We start from the raw sequence: 25,824 nt of genomic DNA on the forward strand, positions 1-25,824 counted from the left end.
CACAAATTTGGGCAAAAAATTACAAATTGTAGATTGCAAAATATGGTAAGCTCAAAATTGCAGTGGACACCATTGCACAAGTGAACCTTGTTGTAGCTAAAAAATAAACCAGGGTTGATTATTAAAATACATTTTTAATGTCATTATGCATTCATTTGAAATATGTTTCTTTGGTATCGTTGGACTTTTCAGCAAGTGATTGTACAGAAATTCTAGTCATTTATTAATTCAGTGTATATTCCATGCCTACTGTGTGGCAGGTTCTGTGCTTGGATACATCGTTCAAGAAAACAAGTAAAGGCCTCTGTCCTTCTGGAGTATTCAAATTGGGGAAGTTAGAGAATAAACAGTACATTAAAAATAAGTAAATTATAACATTTTAAAAGGTTTCAAGTACTTTTCAAAGAAAGAAAAGAGTGTGGGAGTACCAACCACTGAACACAGCATGTAGTTTGCTCACCTTTGCTCAAGTTAAGACTTGAGCAGAGGCTTGAAAAAGTGAGAAAGTTAACTAAACGGATATGTAGATCAAGAATGTTCTAGGCAAAGGGAACAGTTAGGGGAATGAATGACACTAAAGCAGGAGCATGTCTGGTGTTTTTGAAGAATAGCATGAAATGAGGTAGAGAGACATAAGGAAGGCAGAGTAGTAGGAGATGAGTCAGAGACAATGATAGGAGAGAGTGAGCTAGATCATCTAGAGCTTGAGGGCCATTGTAAGGACCTCGGCCTTGACTCTGAGTGAAATACAGAAACATTGCAGAGTTTTAGTTATCAGAATATAACTTCAGTTTTTAAAGGATCACTGGCTGTTGGGTTGAAAAATAGACTGTAGAGGAGTGTAGGGGTAGAAGCAAGCCGACCTGAGAGGGGCTATTGCAGAAATCCAGGCAAGAGATGATCATGACTCACATCCCTAGAGATGTGAGAACTGGTATGATTCTAAATACCTTATTTACCAGATCAAAGGCTCTGTTAATTGTAATATGCATCACATATGACACTTGGGGGTGGAGGAAAGCTAACAAACTGTGATATAATGCTTTTTTATGACTTAAAATTTTTCTTTTATATTTACCCAGTAATCTCTTAGGGTATTTAGTATATTTGAATCAGTATCACTTGTTGCACACCTAAAAATGATGAAATACACAATATAAATTGATTAAGGTGTTCCCGAAACTTCATGTTCAGAGTCCAACCTTTTAAACCACTTTTTTTAGAGTTGATGTCTGTGTTTTCTACACGACAGTGTCTGGTATGCCATCAGAAATGTTTCAAAACCTAAGAGTTCTCCTCTATGTCCCTGGCATTTTCTTCCAAGCTCCTTATTGAGCTGTGCAGGTTTTCATGCTGTCACATTCTTCACACTGCCAGGGATTTTATCACAGGTTTTTTTCTTTTTACAATAAATAGGACTCTGATATTCCCTTCTCAGTTGGCTCATTGACTAAAATGTCTTAGGGGTTGCAATTATCCAGCTGTTTCACCAGGAAAACGAATCAAGTTCTGGAGTTTTTAGTGAGCTCATTCTTTAACAAATTCACACCTGTGTAGTTGGTGACAGCTGCATCATGACAGCTGCCTGGCCAGATGTAAGGTGCCATTGATTATAAGACATATTTCAGTTTCAGAGATATTTTGAAATGACAGGAACTCAGGCAGAGAATAGACATTCAATCTCTAGATTGTTAATATTCCTGAAGAAAATCCTAGAAAAACAAGAAACCGAAGTTGTAATAGAAAACAACTTTGCTAAGCCAAAGAAAATTCAGAGTCTGCAGATCAAAACTGCATTATTTAATAAGTAGTGGTGAAATAAGTGTTTATCCTTTTGAAAAAATTCATAATCTTAGGATTTTGTCTTATATTTATACCAAAGTTACAGATAGATTAAAGAGTTTAAATTAAATAAATAAATAAATACGTTTTTTAAAAATCCAACTGAGAGCCGAGAGAATTTTCTGATGAATTGGAAGTGGAAATGTGAGGAAGAGGATCTGACCTCAAGATTTTGGGGCTGAAGAATTAGAAGAATAGAGATTCCACTTACTGATATAGACAAGGCTGTATATACATGGAGCAGGTTTCAAGGGGGGAAGATCTGAAGTTTAATTTCGGATAAATTAAATAAAGTTGTAGGTATGCAGCTGGTACTACAAGCCTAGAATTCAAAAGAGTGATCTCAGCTGGAAATTAAAATTTCCAGCAGAGTCATTGGCATTTCAGTGTTTAAATTTAAAGCTATGAGACTGGATGAGATCGACAAGGGAGCGTGTATAGGCAGAGAAGAGAAATGGACCAAGGACTGAGTTCTGGGGCATGCCATATTTGGGAGAAGAGAAGGAACTTGCATGGAGAAATTGAGAAGGAGCGGTCAGTGAGGTAGGAGGAAGACTAAGAATTGGGTGTCCTCAAAACCAAGTGAAGAAAATACATCAAGAAGGAAGAACGTGTCAGATGCCACTGTGATACATAAGATAAGGACCAAGAATCAACCAGTGGCATTAGCAGAGTGGAGGTCACTGATGACCTTTTCAAGAAAATTTCAGCATAGTGATGGAGAAATCCTGATTGAAAAGAGAGAAGAGGAAGAGGGAAATTATAGAGTACAGACAACTTTGGAGTATTTTGACCACAGTGGGGAGTAATGAAATGGGATGTTGTAGATGGCATTGAAAGTGGAGGCAATAGAAGAGTTTTTGTTATATTTAACAGGATGTTTGTTTGCTGATGAGAATGATTCAATGGCAAGCAAAACAGTTGATGTGATATATAGAGAGGAAAGGTAACAGTGATCATACCCTCGAGTAGACAAGTGGGGATGTGATCACTTGTGTAAGTGGAAAGGGGTAAGCTTTAGAGAAACACATCTATGGTAGGGTGGGAGGGTGCAGGTGCTGGTAGAAGGGCTGATGTTCGGAACCATTGCAGAGGCTTTGGAATGAGTAAGTTTCGTTTGGAATTTGTTAAAGGGCTTAAGAGCTGGGGTTTTTGTGTTTTCTCTTTTTGTGGCACTAAACAACTTGTCAGTGGGAGCAAATTTTTTGTTAGTTTTTGTTCCTCGTAGGTAGGTAGTGGTGATCGTTTGGAAAATACTTAGCTGGTTGTAGACATGTTGACTATTTTTGTAACCTTATAATTTTTTATCCCACTTTAGAATCACCAGTTATGTTTTGCCTTGTCTGTAGTTAACCAGTGGTGATATTCAACTTTGTAACAGTGGGTGAAGTGGTGGTTATGATGGTTGTTAAAAGTTCCCTTTTAATATAGTGGTTCTGAGAGCTGGTTAGTTTTATGACTGTCAGATGTTCTGGGACTTCCACATGCAACATACCATTCTTCTACTAAAAAGGTGGGAAAATTTTAATCTTCCCCCTAAAGGAACCATCAAACATGTGTTTATAGGTTCTGTACCTGTGATCTCGCACTCTCCAGTTATAGCATAAAATCCTGGTAGAGTATATTTACAGAACAAAAAAGTTTACGTAGACTGTGTTACACCTATCATGGAACATAGGGTGTTTCTACAGCTTTGAAAACCTTAGATTTTCTTCAGAATAATCTTTCTTCCTCAGCTCACATTACCAGTTTAAGAAATGTCCTATCTATAAACTGATTAATTCAGTTTGGGATTAGGAGATTCCTTTTGTCAAGGAAGCTGTTCTTACTTAAAATGATGCTGCTTTCCAGTTCCTTAGGCTGATTTGAAATTATTTCTTACAGATACATTATTTGTGTTCATTTTCATAGGAAAAAATCTTTTAAATATAATAGAACAAAACTGCTATTGAGAAAATGATTATATTGTGTATATTTAACTTTTGAATAGTATTTTTAATATTTACCTTTGTTTTTTCATAGGGTAATAGAAATGAGATCAGTTTTTCTAGTCTCTTCATAGAGACTTAAATTATTCTCACTTGTCTAATTCTCCATAGGAAAGAGTGATTTTGTGTGTGTGTGTGTGTGTGTGTGTGTGTGTGTGTGTGTGTGTGAGAGAGAGAGAGAGAGAGAGAGAGAGAGAGAGAGAGAGAGAGAGAGAGTTTCCTAGGAAACATTGTTTTACATAAAACAATAATCAATAATCTAGATACATGCTACAACGTGGATGAACCTTGAAAACATGCTAAATGAAAGAAGCCAGTCACAAAAGACCATATATTGTGTAATTTCCTTTATACAAAATGTCCAGAATAGTCAAATCTGTAGAGTCAGAAAGTAGATGGGTGGTTGTCAGAGGTTACAGTGATGGGGATATGGGAAGTGACTGCTAATAGGTAGGGGGTTACTTTTTGGAATGATGAAAATGAAAATTAGTGATGATGGCTGTACAATTCTTACTAAATTAAAAACCATTGCCTTATTCTGCTTTTAGAAATCTATAATCTAACAAGTCAAAAATTCTGTTATATTTTTTAAATTTATAGTTTAGCTAGTTAAAGGCTATGTTCTTAATCCCCTTCCCTCAAATTCTTTAGTTTTTTAATGTTAAGTGGTATAAGATTTATAGTTACTTTTTGTTTTCAGTTTTTTATCACTTTCTGATTACAGAAGTAATACATAGTGTTAAATATTCAAATAATAAAAGAAATGTTTATAAATACAGAAATGTTCAAAAGAGAAGTTCCTCAAAATCCCAGCCTCTTTAGATATGATGACTGTTAACTTGAGTGTCTATTCTTCCAGATCTTTTTCTAAACTATGTTAGCCAGTGCATCCATTATTTAAATGCTGACAGAAAAGATGGGATCATAGTTGATGCACTATTCTATAGCTTGCTTTCTTCAATTAGTAATATATATTGGACATCTTTGTACACAAAGTTTTTATACTTTTTGCTTGTTTTTATAATGTATGATGTACTATCATGATTCTGAGGTGTACATTTTTTCATATTTTAATATTTATGAAATGGGGATGCATCTTAGAATCTGTGGTCTGTCAGAGTTTAATGGACAGTGTTTTTGTCTTACACATGATGGCATATCTTATAATTACTGGAGTCTGAACTTCAGTGAATGTGGTATGTGATAATACCACCTATAAATGGATACTTTTTAATTGCCATTACAGATAATGCTACAGAACACATATCTTTGTATATTTTTTTTCTGTAGGATTAAATTCTTACAAGTGAAATTGCTTTGTCGATTTTAATAGATTTGCCAAATTTTTTTCTTAAAAGATTATATAAGTTTACATTTCTGCCTACAGTGGAAGAGAGGGCTTATTTTCTCAACCTTCATCAACACTGGGTATTGTCAGTCTTTTAAATCTTAACCTGATGTGCAAAAAAATCATCTTGTTTTATTTGCATTTTAAAAAATTGAGTGAGGTTAAGTGTCCCTTTATATTTTAATTGAACTAGTAATCTTTGTCCTCCTGTGTTGTGAGAATAGTTTTTATATTTGGAATACTGATCCTTTCTTACATGTGTGGCAGATTTTTGTCCTATGAAGTCCATTTGTCTTGAGATTTATGGCATGTTTTGTCACAGGGACGTTTTAAACTTTTTGTGGCACATTTTTATCAGAGTATTAAATGATTTTCTTTTATAGTGTTAATATGAGTTATTTTCCTGAATTTGTCAAGAAAATTTAGATTAGCAAACGATTCTAAAAGCATCTCTGTTTGACTAGATATATACAACGTCAGAAGGGCAATAGATTGGGGGAGAGGGTTTATCACTTTGTGAGGGATGAAATGTATAACTATTACGTTGTTTTGTACACCTGAAACTAATAATAAAAAATAAATAAAATGAAAAAATGAAAGCATCTCTGTTTGGACATTGCTGAATGTCAGGATTATAAACTCTGCTTAACTAATAGGATTGCCTTTTACTCTGTTGCTATCTTTATGAAGAGTTTTTGGCTTCACACATTTGTATTTTAAAGCATACTTTTGTAATGGGTTTTAATGGAAAGAGTACTGTGCTAGAAGTGGAGACATCAGAGTTGTTCTTTTCCTTTGTGTGTGTCAGTAACAAGCTGTGTGCTTTTGGATTAATCCCTTAAACTCTTTTGGTCTTAGTTTTCTCACTGGTGAAATGAAAAGGTTGTAATAAGTATCTCACTATCTCACTTGTCTTTTTGGCTTAAAATTTTATGAACTTGATGGTTCTGTTGATTATTAAAAATCAGAACATTTGTGTATATTGCAATACCATTTTTTACCCTAATGTAGTGCAGCTATATTTCTCAATATTTTAACACAGTACTCCTTTTTTTTTCTGATTTTGGTTACTTGGTTGAGCTATTGTTTTTAAATATATATCCTCTTATCTTTTTGCTGTGAAATCTACTTAAACATCTTATATTTACATACACATCTTTATCTTTACCTAATTTTGTACTGAAAATACTTGTGAGAACCATTAAAGCAAAGAAGTAAGGCATAAATACTGAGAGTGAAGATGAAGTAGGATTAGGAGTTCCAGGAAAAAAAAAATGAACTTAGATTTCGTGTCAGATAGCCCAGTTTTCCCAGTCCCACCTTTGCCGTAGTGTAGAATGACCATGAGCAAGTTAATTTGCCCCTGATCCTCAATTTCTATATTTTTTGTGATGCAAATAATAATAATTACTTCACAGAATTATTATAATGGTTAAACTCTGTCATTTAGTAGACATTCAGTAACTCATTCTTCCTAGATTACTAGATGTAACAACTAGTGACAGAGCTGAAAGGAGGAGTCGACATTTTTTGTATACATGAAGCTATTAAACTTGATTGTTTAGCTTTGAAATATTGGAGTATATCTAAATGCATTTCTTTATGAATTTGAATATTTAAACCCATCCTTTTCCTCTTTTTGAAATGTGTGCATTTGAGTCTTTCATTTTTATATAGAGAATCCCCACTCTTAATGGCATTGTATTTTACTTAGTTATCAGTGTCCCTGTATAAAGGCATCCCAAATGTACAGATAAGTGAAATTGGTAAACCTAAAATAGCACGTGCCCATTTAGGACTGTAGCTCTCTGGTAACTAGCTTTGACATGTAGTTTCTAGAACTGTATCACATATATCATATATAAAGGGATAAACCTGAGTTATGTGTTTATACTTGAATCTGTATAGTATATGGCATATTCTCAAGAGCAAGAATTGTGTCTTCATTTATTAGTATATTTTCCACGTGGTCTCTGAATAAATAAAAATAGGTAGCTGAAGTTGTTTCATATTTCATCCTGATGATTATATTACAAGAAATAATGTTTTTCATCTAGTATACATTGTATTTAGATCATTTGCTTTAGTATTCCTCTACTAGTTTTGGATTGAGATTTTAAAATATTCATGAGGTAAATTTGTAGTTGTGTTACTTTAAAGGTATCATTTGAAAGAATGAATACTCTTTAACATAAAAGGGATAGATACTTAGTGAAATGTGTTGTCTTACAGCCAAATTTATATCCTACTGTTGGGCTCCAAACACCAGGAGAAGTCGTCGATGCCAATTTTGGGCAACATCCTTTCGTGTTTGATATAGAAGACTACATGCGGGAGTGGAGAACCAAAATACAGGCACAGATAGATCGGTTTCCTATTGGAGATCGAGAAGGAGAATGGCAGACCATGATACAAAAGTAAGGAAAGAAATTTGAATTGACATTATTTAAATGTACATTTGTATAAAACATTTTATTATTCCGGTACAAAAGAATATGTGTTGAAGCTTTTTAATCTACTCACATCTTGATTTTAATGTATTGCTTACATTTTAATAAAAGTAATTCACTCTATTTAAACCATTGAAAATAATGTTTTATTTGGTGGCACACATACAGAATTATATTTTAGTCTGACTTATTAATTTGATGGAGGAAATAAAGTGACACTAGATCGCTTAGGTTAGGATAATTAATTTGCTATCCTTAGTAATAGGATTTGACGATTTCAATAGATTATGTGATTCAGCTATTAATAGTGCCAATGCAAAAGATAAATTCAGAAAGATAATTTAGATTGTATAATTCAGGATCATATTTTTAGATGTGAACTTGACTATGTTGTTCAGCAATAGTTCAGATATTTATGGGGGGAAAAGAATTATTGCTCAGTAAGAATAAGCATCAAAATAATGATATAGTTTATATACTGGAATACAGACTTAATATGTGCACTTCACTTTTCAGGATTTGGCTAAATTTTTCCAGTGATTACCTTATAAGAATAATATCAGCTATTTTTGCTTACTAGGATCCCTTTTTTTCCTAAACGTTGGTTATTTATCATGTGGATTCAGGAAAGTTATAATTGCTCTTATTCTAAAGAGGAAGGTCAGACCAAAAGCCTCCAGCTTAAGGAGTTTTTAGAAATCTTACTAATTATTTTTGATGCCATTTATTGGTACGCGCTGTTAGACATTTAAAAGGAGGTAAAGGGAATGAAAACCAAGAAACAGTGAACATGGAGTTAGGATTCCTAAATGCAGGATAAGCACTGAGGAGGCAGTAATAACAGTGGAGGGGGATAGGCAGGAGCAGAGCACACAGTGGGTGTCAGGACAAGTACCATAAGATGAATAACCTTTATCTCAACTCATTCATTACTGAAGTTATTCAGTTGGTTTTATTAGGGAGCTTTTTATGAAAAAGTAGAATTTCATTATGGAAGTCAGTAGGAAAATATAATTATGGCAGTCAACTTTTTAGACTATACCTTTGCTGAAAGGCTAGAGGTGACACCTGGATGTCAGTAGTACTGAATAGTAGCTCTTAAATCTTAAAATACAGACTTAAAAATTAAATAAACACTGGTAAGTTTAATCATTTTCACTATTAATCTAACCCAAGAAAATAGCAAAGGCTTTCAGATACCATCAGTCTGACACAATTCATCTTAAATGTCTTTATAATTTCTTTGAACAATCTTAAATTTATAAATCTAATGGAGCTTTTTGTGTGTATGTTTTGGAGGAGATAATGACTGGAAGAAATGATGATGATTCTGAGAACTTGCTTCTTTCCTAGAGTTACTATCATCTGGCATTACAGAGGCTGTACACTAGTGTTCTTGTCTGGCACAGTTGGAAAAATAATGAACCCTGACTCAGAATCCCATAGTTGTCACCAGTGAGAGCTAGGATAGGTTGCTCTCTTGGGGTCACACCCCTTTGATGCTTTAAAAATGGTCACCACTGAGCATCATGGCAGGATAGTAGTAGAGGAAATATTATTTATCTTAATCCTATCGCCAGAGTTCCACGAGGGCCCCCACCCCTACCCCATTCTTAACAAAATTGAAACTCACCATGACCTCCTGGAAAGTCCATTGTAAAAGGTTTTCTCCTACCCTCTTAAATTAGTTGGAACGATTAGATGAAATAAAATGAAAAATCTGTTTCTTGGAGCCTTTCCCCCCTGCCCTCTCAGTCCCATTTGTTTGAACCACTGCTTCCTACTGTTTTCTAGTGGGCCCTTAGTAGTGCCAGATAAAGGCAGGTTTAAGAGTTGAACACTTGGGGGCTGGCCGAGTGACTCAGTTAAGAGTTGACTTAAGAGCGCGAGCTCTGAGCAACAGGGCTGCCGATTCGATTCCCACATGGGCCAGTGATGCTGCGCCCGAACTGAGCTGTCACTGAGCTGCCAGCAGGTGGCAGGATGGCTCAGCTGTTGTAACAAGATTGCCTGTTCAATGGTGGGCTATGCCCACCCACGACTAAGACTGAACTTGGCACCTTGAGCTGAGATGCCACCCGGATGGCTCAGTGGATAGAGCATGTGCTCTTAAAACAAGGCTGCTGGTTCGACTCCCACATGGGATGGTGGCTACACCCACCAGCAACTAAGACTGAACTCGGCACCTTTAGCTGAGCTGCCTCCCAGATGGGTCAGTGGATGGAACGTGCGCNCACCAGCAACTAAGACTGAACTCGGCACCTTTAGCTGAGCTGCCTCCCAGATGGGTCAGTGGATGGAACGTGCGCTCTTAACAACAAGGCTGCTGATTCCATTCCTGCATGGGATGGTGGCTACACCCACCCGCAACTAAGATTGAACACAGCACCTTGAGCTTAGAAGCCACGAGCTGCTGATGGGAAGCCAGATAAGCATCTGGCGCCCTCCACAATGAAGATTAAAGAATAACAACTTGGCTGGTTTCCTTATCCAATTCTCCAATACTGTTCCCCTCTCCCAATTTCCCAATTAAAAAAAAAAAAAGAGTTGAGCATTTGGATATATTGGTTATTTGGGTTAATATTGCTGAGTCAATCAACAGGTTTTCTAACACTTTATGGCTAGATGTAAATCTGTGTTTTGACCACTCGATGACTTTTTAAAAAACAAACTTGTTCCTTGGAAGTGTGTCACTTACATGTAAATCATATTTGAGTAATCGGTGCACAGTCATATTAATTGATTTATTATTGATTAGAAAGCCAACTTTTCATCCATTAGTATTTTCACTCTCAGACTTTTTTATGGAAGATCTCTCTCCAGGTTCACCTTAGTACCATATTTTGTCGTGTATAATGCGCTCCCGTGTATAATGCGCACCCACATTTTTGGTCCAAACTTTCAGGGAATAAACTTTCATTTAAATTTTTTTTTTTTTTTTTTTGCTGAGCCATCCTGCTACCTATTGGCAGCTTAGCGGCAGCTCAGCTTGGGCTGGGCATCGAACTGCTGTTGCTCAGAGCTCAAACTCTTGAGTGAGCTCTTAACCAACTGAGCCACTCGGCCGGCCCCTCATTTTAATTTTTTTAATTCAAATTTTTATTTGTTAAGGTACCTGTTTTTTTTTTATTATAAAGGAATTTATGTATGTATGTATGTATGTGTTTATTATTACACTTTTAACTCATAAGCATAAATAAAGAATTTAAAACATTTATATAGATAAACATGTATAATACGCATACTTATTTTTCCCTCACAAATTTAGGCAAAAGAGTGCACATTATACACGGCAAAATACAGTATTTCTTGTGTTCATACTTTGTGATCCCATCTAATGTAACTGATGGGTAAAGAAAGGGATTGAACTCGAGAACACAAAGAGTTAATCTGTTATTTTTAAATGTTTTACTTTACAAAATGGCAGCACTTTACTGGGATAAGTCATATAAATATGAAATAAATTATGGTTAGTAGGATTGACTCTAAGGATGGGAAAAATAGGAAAGGACCTGGGGATACTGGGGTGTTCTTGATTCTCTAGTAATACTTATTTTTAGGGAGAGTAGTCTTAACATAGCATTTGCAGTTACCATCTTAGAAATACATGAAAGAGCAAAATGATTTTTTGAACTTATTTTAAAGTTGAGGTTATTAAAACCTTAATTATTTCAAGGGAATGTTGGTTTTGTAACCCCAGAGTAGACCTTGTTTATATTAAATTGTAGTATGAAGCATGTATTCTGTTGACTAAAAGTTGTGTGTTTCTTTTTACTTTAAGAATGGTTTCATCTTATTTAGTCCACCATGGGTACTGTGCCACAGCAGAGGCCTTTGCCAGATCTACAGACCAGACGGTTCTAGAAGAATTAGCTTCCATTAAAAATAGACAAAGTAAGGACCCTATGGTACATGGCTAACACTTGTTTTCAGATTACAGGTTTGGTTATATCGATTTTTAGAAATTTTATTTTCAAACTTAAAATTTTCAAGTAGATTAAAATTGATGCCTCTAAAATTTATTTTCATTGACATTTTTGAAGATTACCTTTAAAAAATTCACATAGGACTTGTTAATGTTCTGTATGTAGAAATATGTAATTTTGGAGAATTTTTTGTAAGAAGTGTTGGCCATTTTTAAAATTAAAAATGTTTTCGTGAGCTTTCAGGAAATAAACATTTAATAAAAATTTTTTTTAATGGTTAGACGTTAGTGGAGATAATATATGAAAGAAATTTAAGTATTTTTGTATTTAAATTGCTATCTAAATTTAAGATGGTATTGATCTTAAGTGTTTATTGCTTAGGTCCTAGTGCTTGAGGGCAGAGCAGTAGGGCCTGTTCTGACAAGGGCAAGTCAGCATGATAACTGTTCCACAGTTAGCCATCCTAAAATTGGTGTGGTTAGTCTAACAGGGAGTGTATGACTTAGTGAGAGTATAGGCATAAAAACAAAATGTGATGGGTGAAGTCATGATGAATGAAAACAATTGTTTTATAGGTCAAACTGCTATAATAACACTGATTATATTGTATTATAGCTTTGTATGCTTGTCTGTCTCACTGTTATAAACTCTGGTGAACAGGTGATCACTTAACTCTCTGTATCCTCATTATCTAATTTAACAAATATCTGACACAAGGAATGCTCAATGAGTGTCTGTTGAATTCAGATCTTACTCAAATTTAGCATTCTTTTAGTAATGGATTCGAAAGGTTCTCATATTTGATAAGACATTTTTAATATTTCTGTAATGTATCTTATGGTCATTTTTTAAAAACTTTTATAAGGTATGATTGACATTAAAAGCTGTACATATTTAGTGAATATAATTTGATGAGTTTGGAGATCAGTATATATCTTGAAACTATCAATACCATGTATACCATAAACATGTCTATTTTTTAAATTAGTGTTTAATACATCAATATTGCTTAAGAGGTGTTTTTCCTATATTACTTGTATGATAGTTTGTGATTTTTTTTAATAGTTAATGAAAGTACTTGTTTTTTTAATTTTTTAATTGTCCGAAATTTTCCCTTGATCACCTAATAGAAACTGTGATTTTAGAAAAATGGAAATTAATTACAGTAATTTATTTTAAAATATTTTACTGTCTTTTTTTGTTGAGAGTCCACTAAGTTTATGTTTCTACTCTTAAAAATTAATCATTTATTCTCTTTTTCTGAATAGGAATTCAGAAATTGGTATTAGCAGGAAGAATGGGAGAAGCCATTGAAACAACACAACAGTTATACCCAAGTTTACTTGAAAGAAATCCTAATCTTCTTTTCACATTAAAGTGAGTTTGTTTAATAAAATGTTATATTTATTACACATGTGTGTGCTGTATGTAACTAAAATTATTTCCAGGTGTTAGTTTTTATTTTACCTTGTTTCAGATACTTACATATAATTTTGTAATATAACACATTTAAGTAACAGGTTATAAACATTTATATTGAGGACTACAAGCAGATGGCATCTTTTGCTGTGTGTGTGCTTCTGTCAGTCTCTATGTTTCAAAATGTGGAAAATCTTACTTAGGAGATGAGAATCTATTTTTCCTTCTGCAAAATATCTTATAAGTAAGTCCATGACATTTTTTTAAATTGTGGTAAATATATATAACATAAAACTTGCCATTTTGTAAAAAGTATAGCTATTGCACTGTGTTGTACACCTGAAACTAATAAAAAACAAAACTTGCTGTTTTCACATGTACAGTTCAGTAGTATTAAGCACATTCACATTGTTTTGTGATCATCGCCAACCATCCATCTCCAGAACCTTTTTCATCTTTCCAAACCAAAACCTGGTATCGATTAAACACTAACTCCACAGTTCTCCTCTCCAGTTCCTGGCAACCACCATTCTAGTTTCTACCTTTGTTAACTTGAGCTTAACTACTCTGGGTACCTCACATAAGTTGAATCATAAAATGTTTGTCCTTTGTAACTGGCTTATTTCCCTTAGCATATTGTCCTCAAAATTCATCCATGTTATACCATATGGCAGAATTTCCTTCCTTTTGAAGGCTGAATGATATTCCTTTGTATGTATAGGTCACATTTTGTTTATCTACTCATCCATCGATACACATTTGAGTTGCTTCCACTTTGGGATATTGTGAATAATGCTGTTATGAATAGAGGTGTAGAAATATCTGTGTTAGCCCCATCATGTTCTTATGCACTTACTACCTGATTTGCTACCAAGTGCAAATATTATTTTGATTAAATTATCCTTAGCTTAAAAGTCCATTTTGATTTTGTTTATTATAGCTAAAGATAGATTTTCGTTTTCTTAGTAAATCTTGATTAAAGGAAATATATTGTCTTTTGCATTATAGTTTCATTTTTCTGGGAACTTTTAAATTCATTCTAAGCAATATAGTATATGAAACCATATTTAGTATTTTTAGCATATTATCTAAAGGCCAAAGTTATTGATCAATACAAGTTCTTAAAATATCCCCTTTCAGAACTGTTGCTATTAAATAAACAGCTATTTGAAAATTATTTAAGTAAATGTTTCTTTTCTTTTTTAGAGTGCGTCAGTTTATAGAAATGGTGAATGGTACAGATAGTGAAGTACGATGTTTGGGAGGCCGAAGTCCAAAATCTCAAGACAGTTATCCTGTTAGTCCTCGACCTTTTAGTAGTCCAAGTATGAGCCCCAGCCATGGAATGAATATCCACAATTTAGCATCAGGCAAAGGAAGTACTGCACATTTTTCTGGTGAGAGTCAAAATCTTAAGCCATTTATTTTTACATTTTTGCCCTTCTTTATATTTTTGAGCCAAAATAAAATTTTTAAAAATCTATAGACACGTCTGTATAGCTGTTTTGCACATGTGTATACTTGGTGTCAAGATGTTCTGGAAGAAAAATTGTGAGTATGTTTTTAGTAACTTGAAGATGAGTTTCTGAGAATAGGTTATTATAGCAGATCGTCATACACAAAGGCCAACATTCGAGTTGTCTCTAGAAATTAAGTCATAGATATTTGGTAATGAAAAGGCAATTGTGTGTTTTAATGAAGTGTAAATATAAAAGTGGTGATGTGGCTGTGATGTCTGAGGCCACCAGTCACCACATCCACCTGGGCTGCCTGCTGTTTCATTGTTTCCCAGCTGGCTTCTTGCAGGAGTCCACTCTGCCCTTTTATTTCCTCCTGTCTCTTTTTGGCTCACCAGCCTTATTCTCTACAAGGTTTGTGGTATTCTTTTGATTGGAACTCTCTCCTTTCTTGGCTTTTATGATGTAATTTCTACAGGTGTATTTCTGAGCCTTCTTAGTCTTCTCTGCTTGTCTCTTTCATTCTGTTTTTCCAAGGTGTTATGTTTCCCCTGTGCATTTAATTTTCTAAAACAGAAGTCAAATACTATTTCGTTTCATAGAGTAACACCTTTGCTTTTTCTCAATCAGCATGTACCTTTCTACATTACTACCTCTGTATTTATAGCACCATCCCTTACAATGCAGATGAATTTTGTTTGTATCCTTAGCCACCACCCGTCTTGAACCAGTCACTTCAGGCTTGGACAAATGGTTAACCTGAGTATATTCATATGTAAAGTGGGGGTGATGATAACACTGCCCTCATTCGGGGTTGTGAGGATTAGATAATATCCATAATGAAGCCTTCAATAATGTTAGAGGAGATGATTACAGCTCACAATTAAGTATACTTATAGCCTTTCAAAGAAATTAATCATTTGATTACTCTTCAGTCTGTTGACTCTCCTATATTATAAGAGTTTTAAATACAGAAATCAGAATATGGGTACATTATTTACAACCTAATAAATTAGTGTGTGTTTGTGTTTTCATGAGCTATCTTTTTTTTCCCCCCCCAGGTTTTGAAAGTTGTAGTAATGGTGTAATATCAAATAAAGCACATCAATCATATTGCCATAGTAAACACCAGTCATCCAATTTGAATGTACCAGAATTGAACAGTATAAATATGTCAAGATCACAGCAAGTTAATAACTTCACCAGGTAAGTGATTTCCCTGTCTCTTGCATTACTATAAGCAACCTAATTACAAGTGTCATCATTTTTAATAATTTGGAAAGATTGAGTTTGATGGCACATAATGGGGGTCAGGGAATTCTTAAGCCCCCAGAAAATAAAAGGATAAAGAATAAGTTCCGCAAAGCGTTTCAGTCTTCATATGCACATGGGCTCTTTCCTGTGTTCCTTCCTCTTACACTCTGTTCCCTCTTCCCTCTAGTGGGGTTATAAGGACAAATCCAGTCTTCCTGCCACCACAGACTGATAACAGATGATCACATAAATGCCATTTATTATGTTTCCAAGACACAGCGTATTTAACCTCTAGTATTAACATAAGATACATTTACAGCTATTTTCCCCTATGTGTGTGTTTTTTTGGTGTAAATGTGTAGAATATTATCCTGAATTACAAATAACTAACTTTACAAAGACTTTTTTGAGAGCCTGTCTTTAAGTAGTTTGTATATAGCAGATGTGGCTAAGTCGTTTAGTAAACATAGAGTATGAGGATAGTGTTGGGGACCTGGTGTGGGTGTCAGACATCCTGTTAGACCGGAAGATGCCTTTTCTGACTCCAAAGTCTGAGAGAAGAAATGTCTATATCACTATACTGTGACATACTCAGGTTTAATGTGCTTGAAACCTAAAGGCTCCTGAAATGTCATCACTTGAATTGAACCTAGTGTGTGAATGCAAGGTCTTAGGAATTCAGCTTGCCCACATCATCCAGCATCTGAATCTCAGTTTAGCTCAGGACTAGTGGAGTGATAACTTTTTTCCATAAAAATAATGGTTAGATTTTATTAATTTGACTGTGGTTTGGTCTTATAACATGAATTGATTGGTCACACTGCACTTTGGGGGAATGCTCATCAGTGCAGAATTTTCTCATCAAAGAAGAGAGAACCTACCATATTTCCCCATGTATAAGACGTACCCTTTTTCGAAAAATTTGGGGTCTAAAAACTGGGTGCGTTTTATACAGTGGTTGTAGATTTTTTTTACTTGCATTTCTCACAAGTGATGAGGAGTTGTATGAATTTTATGATGAATAAAACTTGAGTTCAGTAACTTTATGTGATACATTTTTTCCAAATTTTGGGCCCCAAAATTAAGGTGCGTCTTATACATGGGAGTGTCTTATACATGGGGAAATACGGTCACTTTTAGCATGGAATCTTAATGGAAATATTCTGGAGAAAGGAGTATATATAAAAACCTGTATTTGCAAATTTGGAGATTGATCAGAATTTCCAGGTTATCTGTCACAAGTGACAAAAACTGAAGTAGTGGTATTGTGTGGTACCACTTATAATGGATGTCCACAGGAGTAGTATGAGAACAGTAGAAAAAGTGACTGTCTTTTGTTGTGGTCAGGGTAATCTTTCACAGTAGAGATGACGTACTAAAAATAGAAAATTAGAATATTGTAGTAGAAATTATGTATGGAAACTTAAAAAGTTAAGCCTTTAGTACTTTGTCAGACTTTAATGGTACTTTAGTACTTATCGTTGATAGAGGGTTCTGCCATTTTTTGAGGATAGGATTGCTTTCACTTAAATACTATGCTTGTGGTAGGAAGTTGTTAAAGAGACCTATTATTTATTACCTGAGTTCAGGGAAACAAGCTTAACAGAAGGAGTTGATGAAACAGCATTCTCCTTTGCAGTATTGAAGGAGAAGAAAGTAAGCTTTTAAATTCCTTAAACTATTATACAGTAATGATTATTATTTTATAGTTGGCAATGGCTTTACTTACAACAATATTGTGAAGTAGGCGAAGATGGTATTAACTGTTAAAACCATTTTACAGATGTAGAGCTGAATACCAGAAAAGTAAATGACTTTTTTTTAAGGTCACTAATCAGTAGCCAGTAAGTTGCAGAACTGAGAGTACTTTCCAGGATTTCTGACTTCTAGACTTGTGCATTATACTTTACTTCCATCTGAAATCCTTTTCTCCCTCCCTCTTCTCTACCCGAACTTCTGTTCAAGTTCGTTAAAACTCAAGTTCAGATTTTCACTTTTCCAGGATGTTTTACATTCATGTCAGTTGTATCACTCCTTGTGATTAACTTTTATCATAGTACTTGATCCTCTGTAATATAACTATTAGCTTTTGTTGTTGTTGTTAAAGATTTTTTATTGGGGAATTTGGGAAGGGGAACAGTGTTGGGGAATTGGGGAAGGGGAACAGCCAAGTGGTTGTCCTTCTGTCTTAGTTGTGGAGGGCGCAGCGAGCTCAGCTCCAAGTCCATTCACCATCCAGCCATCCACCGGCAGCTCAGCTCAAGGTGCCGTGTTCAATCTTAGTTGCGGTGGGCGTGGCCCACCATCTCATACGGGAGTGTAACCTGGCAAGAGGGTGAACTCGTTTTACGAAAGTTTAGACTCAGTTTGTGACCGGTTGAACCTGATTGGCGAAAGGGTGAAGAACCGGCAACCTTGTTGTTAGGAGCACGTGCTCTCATCAGCTGAGCCATCCCGCCACCTATTAGCAGCTCAGCTCGGGCACAGCTCACTGGCCCATGTGGGAATAGAACTGGCGACCCTGTTGCTCAGAACTTGCACTCTTAACCAACTGAGCCACTCAGCCGGCCCACTATTAGCTTTTAATAGGTGGTTTGCTCCTAGAGGGCAGAAGCTTTTTCATTATATCCTTAGTACCTAGCATAGAACATGGCTCAGAGGCTGTTGAATGTGTGTTGAATGAAAGAATCCCTCTCAAATACTATATTGAATTGTCAAAAAAATTGTTTAGTATGTTATTAAGATCACTAAAAGCTGTGATCTTAAGGGTTTCCATTAAATTAAACATTATTTTTAAAATTTGATTTATTCTCAAAGTTTGTCAAGATAGTAAACAGGCTTTTCAGACTGATGAAGGAGTTCTAGGGCCATAGCCCCCTTTTTCCTAGATCTCTCTCTGTCTTTTTAGGGAATAGTTTTTACTGATACAAGGGTGTGCGCACCCACACAAGCGCGCGCGTGCTCGCGCTCTCTCTCTCTCTCTCTCTCTCTCTCTCTCTCTCTCTCTCTCTCTCTCTCTCTCTCTTGCTCTCTCGCTCTCTCGCTCTCTCACTCTCACTCTCTCACTCTCTCTCACACACACACACACTCACACACGATACAAACTGACCCCAAGGTGTTACCCAATGGTAACCTCTGGTGGCATTATGCATATAGTGCTTTTATTCATCTGCAGTCAATGTTCTTTTTCCCAACAAATGAATATACATTGCTTTTTTAATGAGAAAAGCTATTTTTTATTCAAGTATTTCCTAATTTGCATCAGGCGTTTCCTCCTGGGCTGTTATCTGGATCTTCATAGGAAAATCTTAATATTTATTGTAGCTTAGAGTGTGGATGGATCTGAAGGGACAACTTCATTATGTCCAGATACAGTTATTCATTCAGTAAATGTGAAATGAGTGAAAATTGGAAACACCCCAACTATCCAAATCAGCATTGTTAAAATTAAAATTTGGCAATACTTTAGACTCTTTAGCCAATAAGAAAGCCTGTGAGAGAAAAATAGTGTGGGTGCTGGAAAGGTATGAGAGGATGAGACTGAATAGTTTTTAAGATTATTTACCTTTGAAAGAGGGTATGTTTTTAAGTAGTGAGGACAAATGCCAAAATGTCAAGACTGTTAAAGAAAAAGTAGTCTAGAAGCGAGTTGAATGTGAGGGCAGTAAGGAGGTGAAGTGGGCTCCAGGAATAGTTTGTTTGGAGAGTGTAGCTTTCCCCTTACATGCTAGAAATGAATGCTGGGACAAGTGTGTGGGTTTCTGGGCAAGAGTTGGTGAACAAAGAATGAAATGCAGATCTGAGTTTGAAAAATAGTGTGAGGTATGTGCTGAAAAGCATGATTTCTCCATATTGATACAAAGTCATGAAACCACTACATTTTAGTACATCTTCCAGGAGTACAAATTTGTTTAAAAAAAAAAAAGTCAGCTACATATTTGGCTTTCAGTACATTCAAGATTTAACTAAATATTTTTTTTGCAGATTGCTGTTGCCTTATGAAGTCAGTTTATAAGTAGGCTATGTAGTTGAGTAGTAATTTATTTTAAACTAAGCTGCAAGTATGCGATTTCTAAAATTAGGTTTGTTTTTTCGTTTTCAGTAATGATGTAGACATGGAAACAGATCACTACTCCAATGGAGTTGGAGAAACTTCATCCAATGGTTTCCTAAATGGTAGCTCTAAACATGACCACGAAATGGAAGATTGTGACACCGAAATGGGTCTGCAGTGATATTTCTTACATTTTTAATAAAAAATGATGACTACAAGGTTATGTTTTTACTTGTACTGATTCACAGTGATGAGCATAAATCAGATTTAAAGATATATGTGTCATTGTATCAGATAGGGAATACACTTCTCTTAAACTTGTGAGAGTGGGTTGCTAGACTGAGTAGTTACTTTTCAGTACTTTCTGAAGTTAAGTGCTAGAGAGTTTTCTTTGCTGAACAGTGTGTTTTGGCTCAACTTTAATGTTGTCTTTAGTGCAACAGTACCAGCTTATTAGTGTTAAATATCCTTTAGGATATTTAAGGTTAGAGATATTAAAAATTTTACACTTATTTCATTGTAGCCAGTAAAGGCCAAATGGGTAGAGATGATTTTATACATTCTAATCAAACAGAATTTTTTAAATTCATTTTATGTGAATATATGTGGCTATACATAGTTCACTGCCTGGCACATAGTAGGTACTTAAGTTTGATTCCTTCTCACCAGAAAATTAAGTGGCTGAAAGATACAGTAGCATGCTTAATTTTACTTTGTTGACAAGTTGCATAGTAAATTGTACCATGAAAAACCATCAGCAAACTTCCTCATCAATTGGAAAGTGAAAATTATTGAAGCTTATAAATGATTATTTGTCAGAATTCCATGGCAACATTAGATTTCTTAATATTTTGAAGTTAAAAGGTATTTTTTTCTGATCTCTAAGAGCATGTGTAAGAAACTACTTTATAAATGCAAAGTTATTCTTTTATTATTTACACAACTACCTGTTGAGGATTATGTGTTTTAATATATAATTCACTTTTTCAAGCAAGGAGTATGATTTAAAAGGCAGCCTAGTTTTCTCAGATATCAGCAACCTCAACGTTCAAAAAGTAATTTAAGCATAGTGATTAAGAGCAAGAGTTCTAGAGCCAGATTATCTGGATTCAAATTCTGCAACTGCTACTTACTAGCTGTGTAACCTAGGACAAGATACGTAAGAGCTCTGTGCCTCAGCTTCTTCATCTGTAAAATGGGTATTACAATAACTGCCTCATAGGTTATTGTGAATATTAAATAAGCTAATCTGTGAAAAGCTACTAGCACAAAGTGCTTAGTAAATATTAACTATCATCATTAATGACTTAAGTTATCAGTGATTTAAATGATTACATTATTGATCAGTGATTCTTGTCAACCAAGATATATACTATAAAATTGTATTTTCTAATAGTGTTTTTCTAAAAGTAGTGCAATCAACCCTTTTTTATTAGTGTAAATGTGTCGTCTGTGTTTTTATTGGAATCATTTCACCTTTTTTTAGCTTTTAGGAATCTTTTTATTCTATATATTCTAGGTCGGTTTAATGTAGTCTGAGAGGCAGTTACTTTTCTCTTTATTCTTAATGTTGCTTAATGTAGTTTTAGAGAATTGTGCTTAACTTTTCATAAAATTTTCCCTGACATATAGGTACTTCTTAACACTGTGAGAGGTTGTCACCTGACTTTCAACTGCATGCTAGATATTGGATCCTAGACTCTTGAGACCTAGATAAAGCATACGTTTTAGCTGCAAAGTTCCATATTAAATTAAAAATAAATCTGCATGTTTAGAGAAAATATTAGGTAATAGTTACTAAATGAAATGTACAAAATGTTATCAGCAATTTATGGTCATTGCCCTCCATTTGGTAAGGTGGTAAAATACTTGTTTTGCTTACAGAAGTTGATTCAAGTCAGTTAAGACGCCAGTTGTGTGGAGGAAGTCAAGCCGCAATAGAAAGAATGATTCACTTTGGAAGAGAACTACAAGCTATGAGTGAACAGCTGAGGAGAGAATGTGGCAAAAACACAGCAAACAAAAAAATGTTGAAGGTAAATTTGTTTTCCCTTGAAAAATTATAAATGTGTCAAAGGAACTAAATTGTAGTTTTGTAAAATATTGAGCAATACTAGAAATTGTTGTTGGGAAACTTGGACATGAACTCCCTGGCTTCCTGCCCATTTGAGAGTGAAAGTGTTCAGTGGAGCTGGGCAGCTCTGCTGTACTGGAAAGAGCACTGGATTTCAAGGGAAAAAATAGGGATTTAATCCCACGTCTGCCACCTATCAGCATTGTATGCACTTTGCCAACTTTCCTAGTTTTCTCAGCTGTAAAATTGGCAAAGTTGTTAGGAAAAATATGAGTGTGCTGATAAAACTATAAATTTGTGATATTTTTATTTAGTAAACATTGTTCAGGGTTCCAGTAGATTGAATGTATAATATAGTACATGATTTTCATTTTGATGATGATTGGCGAGGGATTTGGATCATCTTTGAAGCCAGAATAGTTAATACATTTTTAGATCTTTTCTGGATTGACTGTTTATAGTAGCTAATAGGGTGGATACAATTTAAAGAGTTTAGTAAGTAAGCCACAATTTTTGTATCAGTTGAAGGTGGAGGAGTTTTCCCCTACCTAAGTCAGCACTGCAGTTAGTTGTAGAAATGTTACAACTTTTAAGTTTTGGGTTTTTTTTCATACTCATAAAAGTCCTACCAGCCCTGTAAGCCTATGAAACATTAACCTAGCAATTGTTTTGTTTTTTTATCTTCATTAGGTTAGGATCAAAGATGGTAAGTTTTAAACATTTTTTCCTGAATGTTTTGAAAGAAGTTCAAAAAACCAAGGACAGATGCATGTAGTGGCCTTGAGACTGATGTGTGTAATGCACACAGTAGGAAAGGGCAAGGCTCCTGCCACCCCTCCCTGACCCAAACTGAGTTAATGCACCAGCCACCCACACCTAATAGCACTGAATATGGCATAGAATTAGGGAGAAACAAAGTGCTACCTGCACTATAGCCTCAGGACAGCATCTATGCAGACAGAACCTACCTGTCTAGCCTAGGATGGGTGAAGGAGCCACCTATATACACTTCCAGTTGAAGGCATACAGCCTTGTATTTTTAGTAGCTGAGGTTTAAAGAGAGGTATATTCAACATATTTAGCACTTCACCTACTGGATAGCACAACTGCCATTCTAATGGTGACCCTCAACTATCAAAAAAAAATGGTTTAATTATGATTTTTTTTTTTTGGTAAATAAAAGAAAATTGGTGGATTATGTAATTTGAATTATTTTTCATTTAAAAAATCAAATCAGACATTCATATACTATTAGGAAAATGGCCATCCACATTTACCCTATAAGATTAAGCGTTCTTTGAGGTCAGACTAGGTCTTAATATTTAACTTCCTCCCCTTTTAAATATATCTAATGCATACAACATCTAGATATTCAATGAAAGTTTACTAAATTGAAGATAAATTCATTTGAAAAGTATAAATAAATTTTCCAGATTGGGAATTTTCATCACAGTGCAATCTAAAATAAAAAATGAGAGAGACATTGCTTTCCATTTTCACAAATCTCTTTAATGCCAGGTTTAATCAAGATAATCTGGATTCTCAGACCTACCTTTGCATTCAATCTGTTGTGATATCACACATCATGTTGCCCCTGGAAAACCCCACTGTACAGTTAGATGTGAAAGAATGAGAAAAGTGAAAGTGGTATCTTGGTATTACTGTGAAAATAGTTTTCCACTTTACAAAACCTCATGAATGGGTCTTGGACCAAGGTGTCCCTGGACTATATTTTGAGAACTGTTATTTCAGGGGATATTTGGGAATATGAAATGTTTTTAAGAGTTTGTAATTTTTTTTTAAGTTTCAGGTGTACAAAACAACATAATGAGTAGACATTTATATACCTCACAAAGTAGTAACTCCAATAAATCTATTACCCATCTGACACTACATAGTTATTACAGTATTGACTATTTCTCTGTGCTCTACTATATATCCCCATGACTATTTTTTTTAATTAAAGTTGACATTCAATATTAGGTTTTTAAGAATTTATAGACTTTTTATTTTACAGCAGGTCATTTGACTTTTCTTGTTAAAATTTGATGCTAATGGAGCATGATAAAGGAGTGTGATTTGTGTAGTGCCTGTGAAAATTTAAGATTTCACTCAGTCAGCTTACAGTCTTTGATTCTAATTTGCACGAAGCATAGAAATATCATTACATGGTCTATTTTCAAAGATATTCTTTGATTTTATATTGAATTATGTGAAAATGTGATTCATCTTCTTCATCTAAAGAATGTAGATGGCTTTGATTTTGCTTCTCTGACTTCTAAACAAATGGCAGCTTTTTAGAAATTTCCTTAGTATTCTGAGCTGCTTTCTTTCAATTCCCCAAACTTTTCTTGGCCCAGATAGGGATGAGTAACTGATCTAACTTATCAGTACCTACAGAACAAGGCTGGAAGATTTGAGGTCAACATGAAGAGTAAATGTTTTTCTGCCATAGTTGAGAAGGTTTAGAAATTATTCCTTTTTCTTTTGTTCACTTCAGGTCCCATGTGATTATAGTAGGGTATTTTTATTTATTGTTTCTGGATTTGTATAAACTTCTGAGTCATATATATAGAGAGAAAGATTGATTTGGTTAAAGCTGAAGGTAGGATTTCCCTAAATGCTTTACCATAAGATGCAGGTGTGTTTTGCTTCCCCTGGGTGGTGGGGTGGTGGGTGACTGCCATATTGCAGCCCTTTAGAGTTGCCGACCTGTGGTAAACATGGTAGGGAGCTCCTGCAGCAGCCCAGTTTCTCTTGACCGTTTTTCCAGTTCTCTCAGTCTTCCTTTCCTCTTTCCCTATTGTTTTTGTTCCTTACCTCCCTAAATCTGCCAGTTGCTTCCATGAGAACTGCCTGATTTTGTTCAGCAGCTGTCTGTTGAACTTCTGCAATGTGGTGAGGCACTGCTGCAGGCATTGTGGGGGTCAGGTGTGGATGATGCCCCAGCGCACAAGGAGCATTATCTAGTCATTGAAGCAGAACTAGAGCCATTGAGACTCCCATTTACAAACTGCTCCAGATTTTAAGTCAAGTATAAGTACGGTTTGAGAATCCTACCTAAATGATGTCACATTTCCCTCAGAAATTGTTTTCAAATAAACTAAGGTAATTTTTTTTCAAATAAACAGTAAGCTATAATGCTATGCACGATATTTCAGATACTTTGTTTTGTGCTTTAACGCTCATTTGCATATATTTTAGCTAGTTAGTAATTTTAGTTATCCTATTTTGTATTGTTTTTATTGTCATAAAAAATTATTTTGTTTCTGTGCATTGTTTACAATCATTTTTTTTTAAAGATTTTATTGGGGAATTGGGGGAGGGGAACAGTGTTGGAAAGTTGGGGAAGGGGAAGAGACAAGTTGCTGTCCTTTTGTTCTTCAGCCTAGTTGTGGACGACATCGCTTCACTGGCCCATGTTGGTATTATCATTGTGCTCTTCCCGGGTGAGGCAGATCGGTCGCCGGTCACTGCACAGCCGCTCACGGTGGCTCTTGGCAGCTCACACTGGCTGCTGGCTACTCATGGTAACTTCCAGCAGCCCATTGCAGCAGGGGCTGCAGCCTACGCTGTTACCTCATGGGCAGCCCAGCTCCAGGTCGAACTGTTGTTCACCATCTTAGCTGTAGAGGGCGTAGCATCATTGGCTCTAATGTGGGATCCAAACCCGGGGCACTGCTGCTCAGAGCTGTGTCCCAAGCCAACTCTTAACCAATGCACCACTGGGCTGGCCCTACAATTACTTTTAAATGGCTACATGATATTCTGTTGTGTTGCTGTATCAGTTTATTTAAGCATTGCTCTCATGTTAGACTTTATTTGCTTTTATTCAAATGCTTTAGTGAACACCTTTATACATATATCCTTATGTTTCTTCCCTAAAATTATTCCACTGGGATAAAGTCCTAATTATTGAATCAAAGGATATATTTATTGTGGCTCTTGTTACACACGAGTATTGCTATAGTATCGCTTCCCAGAAACCTACCAACTTAGCTGTAACAGACAA

General features: G+C 35.2%; 1 protein-coding gene across 1 annotated transcript in view; it reads left to right on the forward strand.

The window, feature by feature from the left end:
* Positions 1-25,824, forward strand: part of RANBP9 (RAN binding protein 9) — a 73,129-nt gene that overhangs the window by 38,401 nt on the left and 8,904 nt on the right. The window contains exons 5-11 of the mRNA XM_019662182.1: positions 7,411-7,595; positions 11,410-11,522; positions 12,823-12,931; positions 14,180-14,370; positions 15,492-15,636; positions 19,787-19,908; positions 21,623-21,774. Coding sequence (XP_019517727.1) covers positions 7,411-7,595; positions 11,410-11,522; positions 12,823-12,931; positions 14,180-14,370; positions 15,492-15,636; positions 19,787-19,908; positions 21,623-21,774 — 1,017 coding nt within the window. The remainder of the gene's footprint in view (positions 1-7,410; positions 7,596-11,409; positions 11,523-12,822; positions 12,932-14,179; positions 14,371-15,491; positions 15,637-19,786; positions 19,909-21,622; positions 21,775-25,824) is intronic.

Source organism: Hipposideros armiger, unplaced genomic scaffold (assembly GCF_001890085.2).
Source record: "Hipposideros armiger isolate ML-2016 unplaced genomic scaffold, ASM189008v1 scaffold_369, whole genome shotgun sequence".
NCBI lineage: Eukaryota > Metazoa > Chordata > Mammalia > Chiroptera > Hipposideridae > Hipposideros > Hipposideros armiger.